Source organism: Acanthisitta chloris, unplaced genomic scaffold (assembly GCF_000695815.1).
Source record: "Acanthisitta chloris isolate BGI_N310 unplaced genomic scaffold, ASM69581v1 scaffold7693, whole genome shotgun sequence".
Classification (NCBI taxonomy): Eukaryota; Metazoa; Chordata; class Aves; order Passeriformes; family Acanthisittidae; genus Acanthisitta; species Acanthisitta chloris.
Window position 1 is genome coordinate 1 of NW_008663157.1, and position 10,427 is coordinate 10,427.

Here is a 10,427-nt window from a genome sequence, read left to right on the forward strand (position 1 = left end):
GTCCCGGGGTGTGTCCCGGGGTGTCCCAGGGATGTCCCGGTGGTGTGTCCAGGGGTGTCCCGGGGGGTGCCCCGTGGTGTCCCAGGGATGTCCCGGGGGAGTCTCCAGGGGTGTCCCGAGGGGTGACCCGGGGTGTCCTAGCCATATCCCGGTGGTGTGTCCAGCGGGTGTCCCGGGGTGTCCCCCGTGGTGTCCCAGCGATGTCCCGGGGGAGTCTCCAGGGATGTCCCAGGGGAGTCTCCAGGGCTGTCCCGGGGTGTTCCGTGGTGTCCCAGTGATATCCCGATAGTGTGTCCAGGGGGTGTCCCGTGGTGTCCCGGTGGTGTGTGCAGGAGGTTTCCTGGGGTGTCCCCCGTGCTGTCCCAGCGATGTCCTGGTAGCCTGTCCGTGGGTATCCCGGGGGTGTCCCAGGGATGTCCCGTGTGCTGACACCCATGGCAGAGTCCCCACAAGACACTGTGACTGCTCTGCCATCCAGATCTCCCCCTGCATTGTTCTGTGTTGGTTGAAATCGTGATGTTTCATGCTCCCACACAATCCCGTTGAATTGGGAATCGTGTCAGTAAGGGCACACAGAAGTGTCTTTCTGGCTTCCAGTTGCGCCAAGGTTTGGCTCAGTGGAAGTTGTTTTTCATTTGAGGGAGGTGGAAAGAAGTGTTAATTTCCTAACAGTCTTGTATTAATATTTACAATAAGTTGTAATTGCAAGAAGTAATAAGTGTATTAATAATTGTAGTCAGTATTAATTTCCAATAGTAAAAAGAAAACATACCAGCTTCGGGGTGGGAGTGAATGGAACAAGATTTAGTGCCAAATAGGCCCTTTCTTCCCCCTCCCTGAAATTAAAAATACTGTAAAAGTGGAGCCAATATCCAATATAACTCATCTCTTGCCTCTTGTTGAGTTTAATGGGTTTGGAAACATCTGTAACATGCTGACAGCGGGGTCAGTCCATAAGGAAAAATGATTCCCATCACCATATGAGGAGCAGTAGGAATGAAGGTGAGAGGTCAAGGGTTTTTTTTCCTCCCTGATGTTGCAAAAGGTATGACTTGGGACATTGAGGCAGGTAGTGACAGGAGCTGTACGTGTTCCTTGGTTTGGGCTCTGAGTTGGGCAGTGCTCCTGGAATAGTGGTGGTTTCCTTGATCCTGTGGCTGTGGAAACACTGATGGTGGAGTTGGGGCAAGATGGCAAGAGGAGTGGGAATATATCTCTTGGGAGCCACAGGGATTTAAATTGGTGTCTACTGATGATGAAACTTCACCCTGAACTCTTAATGCAGTTTGTGTTACATCAGTTCTGCCTTTGGGTTGTGGCACTGGGAAACAAAACAAGCTGAGATAATGGTTTTGTAACTGCTATGATTTTTAGACCTGTCTTAAACTTTTTTTTTAACTGCTTCTTCTCATGCCCTGAAGGTTGGAGTGAGAGGGAAGGATATTGTTGTTCTTGGGGTGGAGAAGAAATCTGTGGCGAAACTGCAGGATGAGAGAACCGTGCGGAAGATTTGTGCTCTGGATGACAATGTCTGCATGGCCTTTGCAGGTAAAGGGGCCCTGCAGGGGGTTTGGAGTTATTGGGACACCTTTGGGTATGCTTATGGATCCTGAAAGTTTCAAATATTTGGTGTAACTGGCAGAGATCTGTGGGGAAGGAACATATCTTCACAGTTGTGTAAGTAAAAGTATGGATAAATAGAGAGAGGCAATGATCTGATGAGAGGAGGTGCATAAAACAAGGTAAAACCTCTTCTAATTCAGAAAACTCCTCCTGGATGAACAGTTCTGGATTTGAAGCATAAAATTACTCTGTTGCCACATTCTTTCTCTTCCAAATGCCTCAATTTCCAAGCTGAAACAGGAGGTGTGAAAGTTGAAAAAAATGTATATATATAAACGTAGGGAAAATGTATTTCAGAAGGTTTCTCCTCTGTCCAAGTAGTTTAGACCCTTTGTGTCAGTATCAGCAATACTTTAAGGGGAGATGTGATTTAACTGACAAAAGAACAGGGTTTGGGTTCACTGTGCAGGAGTGAGAGGCTCAGCTCCTGCTGCCTTGTCCCTGAGCCAAGGGCTGGGATAGGTGCAGGGGTCACAAACCTGAGGAAAAGTTCCCTAATAAAAGAAGGCTGTAAATGGGAAGTGACAGAGTTAGCTAAAAAGTAAAGCAAGAGCTCAATTTCTTTTAAATCTTTTTTCAATGGGTCACACTCAATTTTGTCACCTCACATTGTGCTGCTGTGGACTCAACCAGACAAGAGCTGCAGGGCAGATAAAACTGGCTGATAGTTGGGACTGCATGAAGAATAAATGTGTGTGGGGATGGAGATTGCTAGTTTGCTGGGATATGGAATGCTGTCAGCAATACCCTCATTACCTGGCTCAGAATTCCTTGTGTCATCCAACTCACAAACATGAAAGCTGTAAATTAAATCCTTTTGCTGTTTTGGTACATTAGCCACTTTCTGTTGCTTTACAAACACTCCTGCTCAGCAAACCTGAGGAGTGTGAGCTCTTTGCTTTCCCATTGCTGTTGGTGTGACCCTGTGGGTGTTTTGCAGCCAGACTTGTGTTCTAAGGTTGTTCCATGACTCTGGGAATGTGCTGTTGTTTCAGGGCTGACAGCTGATGCCAGGATAGTCATAAACAGAGCTCGTGTGGAGTGCCAGAGCCACAGGCTCACTGTGGAGGATCCTGTCACCGTGGAGTACATCACACGGTACATTGCCAGCCTGAAACAGGTGTGTGGGGCTGAGAGGAGCTCAGAGATGTGTCCTGATCTGCTGTGCTACAGGTGTTACATGTAACTGTTGTGTTAGCAGATGTTACACATAACATACAGCTCATATGTGTAGTGTGTAACGTGTGTAACATCTAAGATTTCAGGCTAAGTGTGTAAAATGTCTGTCCTGTTCACCTGGTGAAAATCAGCACAACAAACCACATTGTGGGTGTTTATGGGAATGGGGATGTAGCTGTATAAAAGGAGAGTTGAGTGTTGTTTGGTTTGGGGTTTTTTCCCCTCAAGATGGAGACATTAGTGCTTGTAAGGGCTGCACAGCTACATATGTGACATCATCAGGACCTCTTTGCTCATCTCTAGCTCACTCTCAGGACAGTGGGGCTGGTTGTTGTCAAACCTCCTCATGACTCCCGAGAGTTTTTCCTCCTGCTCAGCCATTGCAGGGAGGGGTAAGAGAGGAGAAAATTTGGGCAGTACTTAATACGTTTTATGTTTGTGTTCATGAATTTGAAATGCATTGCAGTGTCAAAATATGCCCAGCTGCATTCTGTGAGAAAATGATTTATTTGCCAGTGTATTAAACTGATTTTCAGCCACTAGTGGGGATTAGAGAAAATCTAATTTCCTTATGCACAGACATGTGTTGGTGCAGTGGTGATGGTAATAGTGGTAATGTGTCTAGTCTGCCAGCTCAGGGCATCACTTCCCAAAGTTTCACTCTGCTCCTTTACAGAAATCTCACCTTTGTGTCTTTTGTTGTGGCACATTCACCACTGCTCTGAGAATGTTCCACACACAGCTCACCCAGTCCCTGCTGTCAGTGCTGTGGGTGTCAGACCTCCTGGCTCTGCTGTGTGATGTGGCAGTGACTTTGCTGACAGTGTCACAGGAGGCTGTGACACGAGCTCCAGTGTCACTTGTTGCTGTGCCTTCCCATGGAACTGCTGCCAATCACTGGTGAAAACTGAGTGTTCAGGTGTCACCATCCTAATTTTTGGCTTCCTAAACCACATTGGAGCTAGTGGACATGGCTCTGGCTGCCTCAGCACCACCCACAGCCAGAGCTGTGACCAGGTGTGGGCTCAGGGCTCGGACAGGAACCTCCTCTCCCTCACCTGCCTTAGAGGTTCTGAGAGATACAGAGTCCTAACTTTAGCAGGGAGATTGGCAAGAGCCAGATGAAAGCACTTCTGGTGGCTCTTTGGGTTGTAACTTCTCCAGTGTCTGCTTTGCAGTCTGTAAGTGTTTCTGTCACTGTTTCTGAAGTGTCTGTTCTCTCTGCTCAGAGGTACACACAGAGCAATGGCCGCAGACCCTTCGGCATCTCTGCCCTCATCGTGGGCTTTGACTTTGATGGAACTCCACGGCTGTACCAGACTGATCCCTCTGGCACATACCATGCTTGGAAGGTGAGTTGATAACAGTCTCTTGTGGAGATGGAATGAAATATTTGTGAGTTACTGTTTCCTTGAAAGAGGAACTGGTGTGGAAAGGAGATCTCTCTAGCCAGATGGTGCTGGTTCACAGCTGCAAAAATCCTTAATGATCCAGTGCACTGAGAGTGGCAGTCTGCTCTTCAGCTTTCCTTGGGAAACTTTGTCCTGTTTTCCAAAAGAAACCCCAAACCAACCCACCTGTGCCAGACAACTCTCTTTGAGTGTGACATGAGGGAAGTAACACGTTCAACCTCCTGAAAAATACATGGTGATCACAAAATGCTTTTACATTATGTCATTGTAAAACTCTTATTTCTTGCTTGTTCTGTAAACAACATCTTTTCTAAACCCCCAGTCATTGCCTTTTTGCCCTGAATGTTTCCAGGCTAATGCCATTGGCAGAGGAGCCAAATCTGTGCGTGAGTTCCTGGAGAAGAACTACACTGATGAGGCCATTGAAACGGATGATCTAACTATTAAACTTGTCATCAAGGCTCTTCTCGAGGTGAGGCTCTTCCCTCTGTGGCTTTCAGTGTGTGCCTGGCTTCACTTCTTAGATGTGAATGTGGGAACATCTTCATGGGATGTCCCAGGGAAGTCCTGTGAGAGCTGTTGGCTGTGGGATTAAATTCCAGGTTCACTATATTTGGGATAACAATTTCTGTAGTTTACACAGAGTAACTTAGCAGCAGTTTGGGGAAGGAAAACAGACCTCAGTTCAGGGCATTGATACAAATGCACCAAAGATGTGCCAAGCCACACATTGAAGATTTCAATTCTGTGTTGAAGTACAGAAAACACCACAAGTCAGGTGTTGAGGCTGAGGTGTTCTGCAGCCCCTGAGGGTGTTACACTGCTGCTGGTGTCCAGATCTTAGAGCTAAGGAGTAAAATACTCCCCCATCCTATCTGTTCTCCTTCCAAGGAGACCTGAAAGGGGTTTGCTGGAAGGAGGTATGTCCTAATGCCTCCTGTGCCTCTTGCTCAGGTGGTGCAGTCTGGTGGGAAGAACATCGAGCTGGCAGTCATGCGCCGGGAGCAGCCGCTGAAGGTGAGGACTGTTTTTGCAGCCCATCCCTGATAGTGTCCTTGCAGATCTGCCTTAGCTTACAGCCCTTAATCTCACATCCTGCACTGGCAGATACTTCAGTTTATTCTCAGTGGCCAAGGAATGTTGTTGTGTCTGCACCAGGTACCTGTCTCTGGATAAACAGCAGTTAATGTTTTTCCCATGGCAGAACTAGAGTCGCTTCCATAAAGTTTATTTGGTGTCTTGAGGGTCACTTGTGTTTCTGTTTCTGTTTTAGATCCTAAACCCGAAAGAAATTGAGAAGTATGTTGCTGAAATTGAAAAGGAGAAGGAAGAAAATGAAAAGAAAAAACAGAAGAAAACATCATGATGAATGAAATGCTACTGCTTAGCTGCTTGTTTTTAATTCAAGTGATGGGTTACTCTGTATAGACATGTAGGCATTCCACATACTCATACTGTGCCCTCTCAAGACCTACAATAAACCTACTGTTTTTTTTTAAAGCTGTTATTTAAAAAAAAACTGCCTGTTCCTTGGATTTTAATTACCCAGGATGATGTGGTTGGCTACAGAACAGCAGCAGTGACCCATTAAAGGGCAGACACTGCAATTTTTTCCATGGACGCTTCACTTTAACAGTTCTTTGCTGCACTGTCTCAGGTCCTCAGCACCTCCCTTTATTTTTTTTTTAAGCACCTGGCCCCAGGGTTGTGTTACAGCCTCCACAGAACATAACTAATGTGGAGCTGAGCTTTTTCTTCCCTCACTGGCATCCCTAAGGTGAAGGAGCTGGGACTGGGCACAGGCCTTGCAGCAGCCTGTGGCAGCAGGTGTGTGTGTTTCACTGCTGAAGGACAGGACAGAGGTGTTGGGGTTGTGTTTTGGGGGTCAGCATGAGAACTCACTGCTGCAGGCATGTCCCTCAGGGCAGAGGTGCATGACTTGGTGCTTCCATCGACCATGCATGGCTGGTCTGTTCAGAATAAAGCATTTGCTGTTGTGATTGCCCACGAGGGGAGTTGTACAGCAGGAGCTAAAAACTGACTACAGCAAATGTCACATACAGCAGAGTTGAACCATGAAGCTCTACTCCAGTTTCTCCTTTTCAGTTTGCCCTCACACACTTCCTCTCTACCCCTTACCTCCAGGAATTGGTTTTTGCTCTGTTTCTGGTCAGGCCTGGTCACTGCTCCCAGTGACTGTGAGGGCTGCCCAGACCAGCTACTGTGCACTGAAGATGAACTGGAAGCTGTCAAGTGACAGCTGTTTGTAAAGCAGCTGAGTAACCAGCCCTAAGAAGTTTGTGAGTTAAAATGGGGACTTATATTTCAGGCAGGTATTTGCATTGTGGCATCTCCACTACCCAGTTCTGGACCCTGAAAAGCTCTTTCCAGCAGCTGCTGCTCTCTGTGCTGGAGGACTGAGTGCAGGAAGGAGCCAAGTGGGAGCTGAGGCTCTTCCTGCAGGCAGAGAGGAGCAGGGGCTGTGCTGCTGTCAAACTCGGTGGGCACAGAGTAGAGCAGGAAAGGCTGTGCAGCCCCCAGCAATGCTCCAGGCAGCAGGCACAGACCTGCAGCAGCACTCACACTCCCTGGGCTTTCACACCACCACGAGGCTGTTTACAGTGAGACGCTGCAGAGCAAAGTGGGGGCAGAGGATTCCCACAGCAGTCAAGGTCAGGGAAGTGTTAGACCACATATCAGCCAGGGAAAGGGAGAGGCTGGAATACTACTCATTGTTTCATTTATCAGCCCTTGGAGTGGAACTTTGAAGTTAAAAAAAAAAAAAAAAAAGAAAAAAAAAAGCTGCATTGGTTCCCTGCACGAGTTACCACCATTTCCTCAGACTGGCCATTTCCCAGAGCTGCAGCCCCCCCAGCCCAGCCCCGGGGAGAAAGGCTCACAGGTAACAAGCAAGCCCTGGGGCTGAGCCACAGCCACCACTCCCCTCACACTGCTCCTGGACACATCCAGGTTTTCTCCCACCTGGAACTGCAGCCCTGCTAGTACAGGCACCTGAGGGGTGGAGGGAGTGATGGTACTGAGCTACAGAACAAAGGTGGAGGGAAACATTAAACATTTACATGTTTATTATAATTACAATTTACATTACTCCAAAGAGCAGCCCCACTGCTATGTTCTAATTCTTAGCAATAAAGTCCTACAAAAATAAATCCAAGCTTTTACAGTAACCTAGGTCAATGCATAACTAAAAAAACTCTAGCTATGTAAGGGGTTCAGTCATCAAGGTGCTTTTTCAACAAAATTCCCTACCAACCAAAAACAGGACACATGCCTATAGCAATTTAATCCACTTAGTCATGCAAAAAAAGGTAACCCCTCCCTCCCTGCCCTCTCCCCACATACAGGTTTTTAAAAACAAAAGAAAAAACCCAACTAAACTATTTACAGTATGGGGGTATAGAGGAAAGAAATTAAACATGCCCATCTGTTAAGCTTCATTATATGGACTCCCATCCCTAGTTTAATGAAAACATTCCAAAGTGTTCCACCACAGTCTACTAGAGTACAGAAAACTGTTTGCATTTGGTGCTGCCTCCAGCGAGGCACAAACCAAGGCAACAAGGCAGAGCTTCAGGTCTCCTTCCCAGACAGTCACTACTGCCAAAAGCTCTGCTCTGAGCAGGGATCTCACTGCTCCCAGCTGTCCCCAGCTCCAGGCAGGAGCTCCAAGCCCCTGAGGCACTCCCAGCACCCTCAGCTCCAGGGACAGCCATGGATCCACATATGCCTGCAGTACCTCCACCCCAGCACCAGCCCACAAACAGCTGTACAGTCATTTACACTACTACATGATCAACACTCCAGTATTCCCAAGTGACAATATACACAACTCCTCAGCACCAGGAATCCATTCTTCCAGATACCAAGTGCTACTTCACACCTGCTGTCAAGAACAGCGAGACCAGCAGCACCAAAGAATCCATTTGGTTACTCAGAACAAACAAATTAGAGCTGGTTTATTTCAAGTGAGCTTTGGTTCCGTGTTAAAACAGCATGATTGATCTTCTCCAGGGTTCAGAAAAGGAGTCTGACTTGGAGCTTAGACTATAGCAGCCTTTGAGAGACCCAGAAAGAAGAACCATGTAAGTTAGTCTGCACTTAAAAAAACACAAACAAAAAAAAGACACCCTGAAGAAGGTACCCCTGAACACATTCCCTCTTCCAAAGAATATTCCAGCTGACAGTTGCTGGTCCAAAATAAGTCCAGAATATAAGCAGTAGTACATGAAGTTCTGTCACTTGAGCTGAGACAGTAAACAAGATGAACCATTTTCCCACATTAGTGCAGCAGTTGGTTGTTTTCTTTCTATATACAGTTTCATCCTCTCAGTGGAGATGTTGGAACCTATTCAGAAAAAAAGGCAGAATCAGGTTTGGTATCATGGGAATCTTATCCCAAGGAAAAGGAAAAGCACACTGTGCCAACTGAAATGCTTAGCTAGAAAGAGCTGCTTGCTTGAGCTGAGCCTCTCTCAGACAGGTGAGCCCAAGAAAAACAGATCAGCATGTTAAACACCACATTAAACCACTATTTCCTTCTACCATTTAGAAGGATCAGATACAATAAGGAACAATTCTTGATATACCCATGAGACTGGAGAGCAAAAGAGGCTGCACAAACAGGTCAGGCAAGGAGTAAGGGACAAACCTGGCTCAGAGACAGAATTTACTCTTGCTAGAGCACTTGCCTCTGGAGTTACACTCTGCCAGTACCAGCTCTGTGGGTAGGTTGGTTTCTCCTTGCTGCTCCATTGCCCCTTCCACCTCGAAATCCCCCTCGGAAGCTGCGGCCGCGCAGGAACCGCCCGGACACTCCAAACGTCTCCGTGTTGAGCTTCCTCTCCTCAGCCCACGTGGTGCGCCTGGAACTGGACACGACTGCATTCAGCCTCAGCAAACACTGAACAGCACCAGCTCACTTGGTGAGGAAGCCTCAAGCCTCTATTTTGAGCTGAACTGCCACAAGAACCAGCTGCAGCACACTCACTAACCTGATCCCCTGCAGAGACACTGCCAAGGGATTCCTTCCCTGACACTGAAGGGAGGTCTGACTGCTCCAGGCAGTGATAACATCAGTGTTGGCTGTGAAAAGCCGAAGCTTTCCCTTCAGATTCCCAACATTTAACTTCATGCATTTCCATAGACAGACCTGATCTCCTCTCTGCCCAACTCCAGGCTTAGCTCACTCCTGTCTACCAGCTGCACCTTCAGTACAGCATGAGCCTGGTGCCTCCCCTCCCACAAACCAGATAAGGAATTTGTTTAAGATCAACGGGTTCAAAGTCAGCACTGGGAAACAGGACTGCAATTTCCTCTATCACAGTTTAGGCAAGTGTATCCTATCATCTGAAATGCTTTTTGTTTGCTCCCACTGCACAGAAGCTTGGTTGGTATCACTTGTGAGCCACCAAATGTGTGGCAATACTCCCTTCTAAAGTGTTTTGCTGACTTTCTTGCATCTAAAGTTTTTAAATAGTTAAACCATGTCACACAGATTGTGCCTAGAACCCAAGCTTTTAGGGAACACTTACCTAGACTTCAGTTCTGATGAAATGTTGTCAAAGAAAGACTTGGATTTATCATAATAGCAGTTGGGTCCCAGCAGGTCCTCCTCTGCATTAGCATCATTGTTCTGGGTTGCCACTCCAGGGTCTCCCTTTTCTTCCCCCGTCTCTGCTTTGTCATCTGAAGATAATGAAATGTATTACACCTCCCCTGAGGCACACTGCAGAGCCATCTGTTCTCTTGCTCCCTCAAACATGATTTGAGATGTAGTCATGCAGTTTCTCAGAATGAGTTTGTCTATGCAGAGTTTACTGCTAGCTCAGCAATTTGTATTTAATAAAGGCACAAACCTTTAAAGTTTAGTTTCTTCTTGAATTCTTTATCCAGCTCCTCTCTGTTGAATTGTGCATTTGCACTTTCAAAGTCAAAGTCACCTTCAAACTTTATTGTATTTTCCTTCACAGTAGTTGGTCTGTTTTGTCCTCTAGAACGGTTTCTGGTTCTCCTGTTTCCTGAAAGAAAGAGAGTTTAAACACTTGGTAACGCACAGGGAGGTTACATGGCTTGCTCAAGACCAGAGGAAACCAGGGATAGAACTCAGGAGTTTGTGGCTTCCAGACCTGTGGTTAGGCCACACCTCTCTGAAAGTAACTTCTCAATTTGGCTGTATTTACATTACAGCAACAC

At 46.8% G+C, this 10,427-nt stretch overlaps 2 protein-coding genes across 2 annotated transcripts in view; one reads left to right on the forward strand and one right to left on the reverse strand.

Annotated features, from left to right (window-relative positions):
* Window positions 1–1,421: 1,421 nt before the first annotated feature.
* On the forward strand, window positions 1,422–5,733 carry PSMA7 (proteasome (prosome, macropain) subunit, alpha type, 7; the record flags this gene model as incomplete). The annotated part of the gene is made up of 6 exons (XM_009070887.1): window positions 1,422–1,548; window positions 2,619–2,743; window positions 4,032–4,154; window positions 4,567–4,686; window positions 5,169–5,231; window positions 5,488–5,733. Coding segments are annotated over 6 exons (651 nt in total), but the record flags the coding sequence as incomplete, so codon positions are not given.
* Window positions 5,734–8,931: 3,198 nt separating this feature from the next.
* Window positions 8,932–10,427, reverse strand: part of LSM14B (LSM14B, SCD6 homolog B (S. cerevisiae)) — a gene marked incomplete at its 5' end in the record, with an annotated part of 5,624 nt that continues 4,128 nt past the window's right edge. The window contains 3 exons of the mRNA XM_009070888.1: window positions 8,932–9,097; window positions 9,767–9,920; window positions 10,091–10,252. Coding sequence (XP_009069136.1) covers window positions 8,932–9,097; window positions 9,767–9,920; window positions 10,091–10,252 — 482 coding nt within the window. The remainder of the gene's footprint in view (window positions 9,098–9,766; window positions 9,921–10,090; window positions 10,253–10,427) is intronic.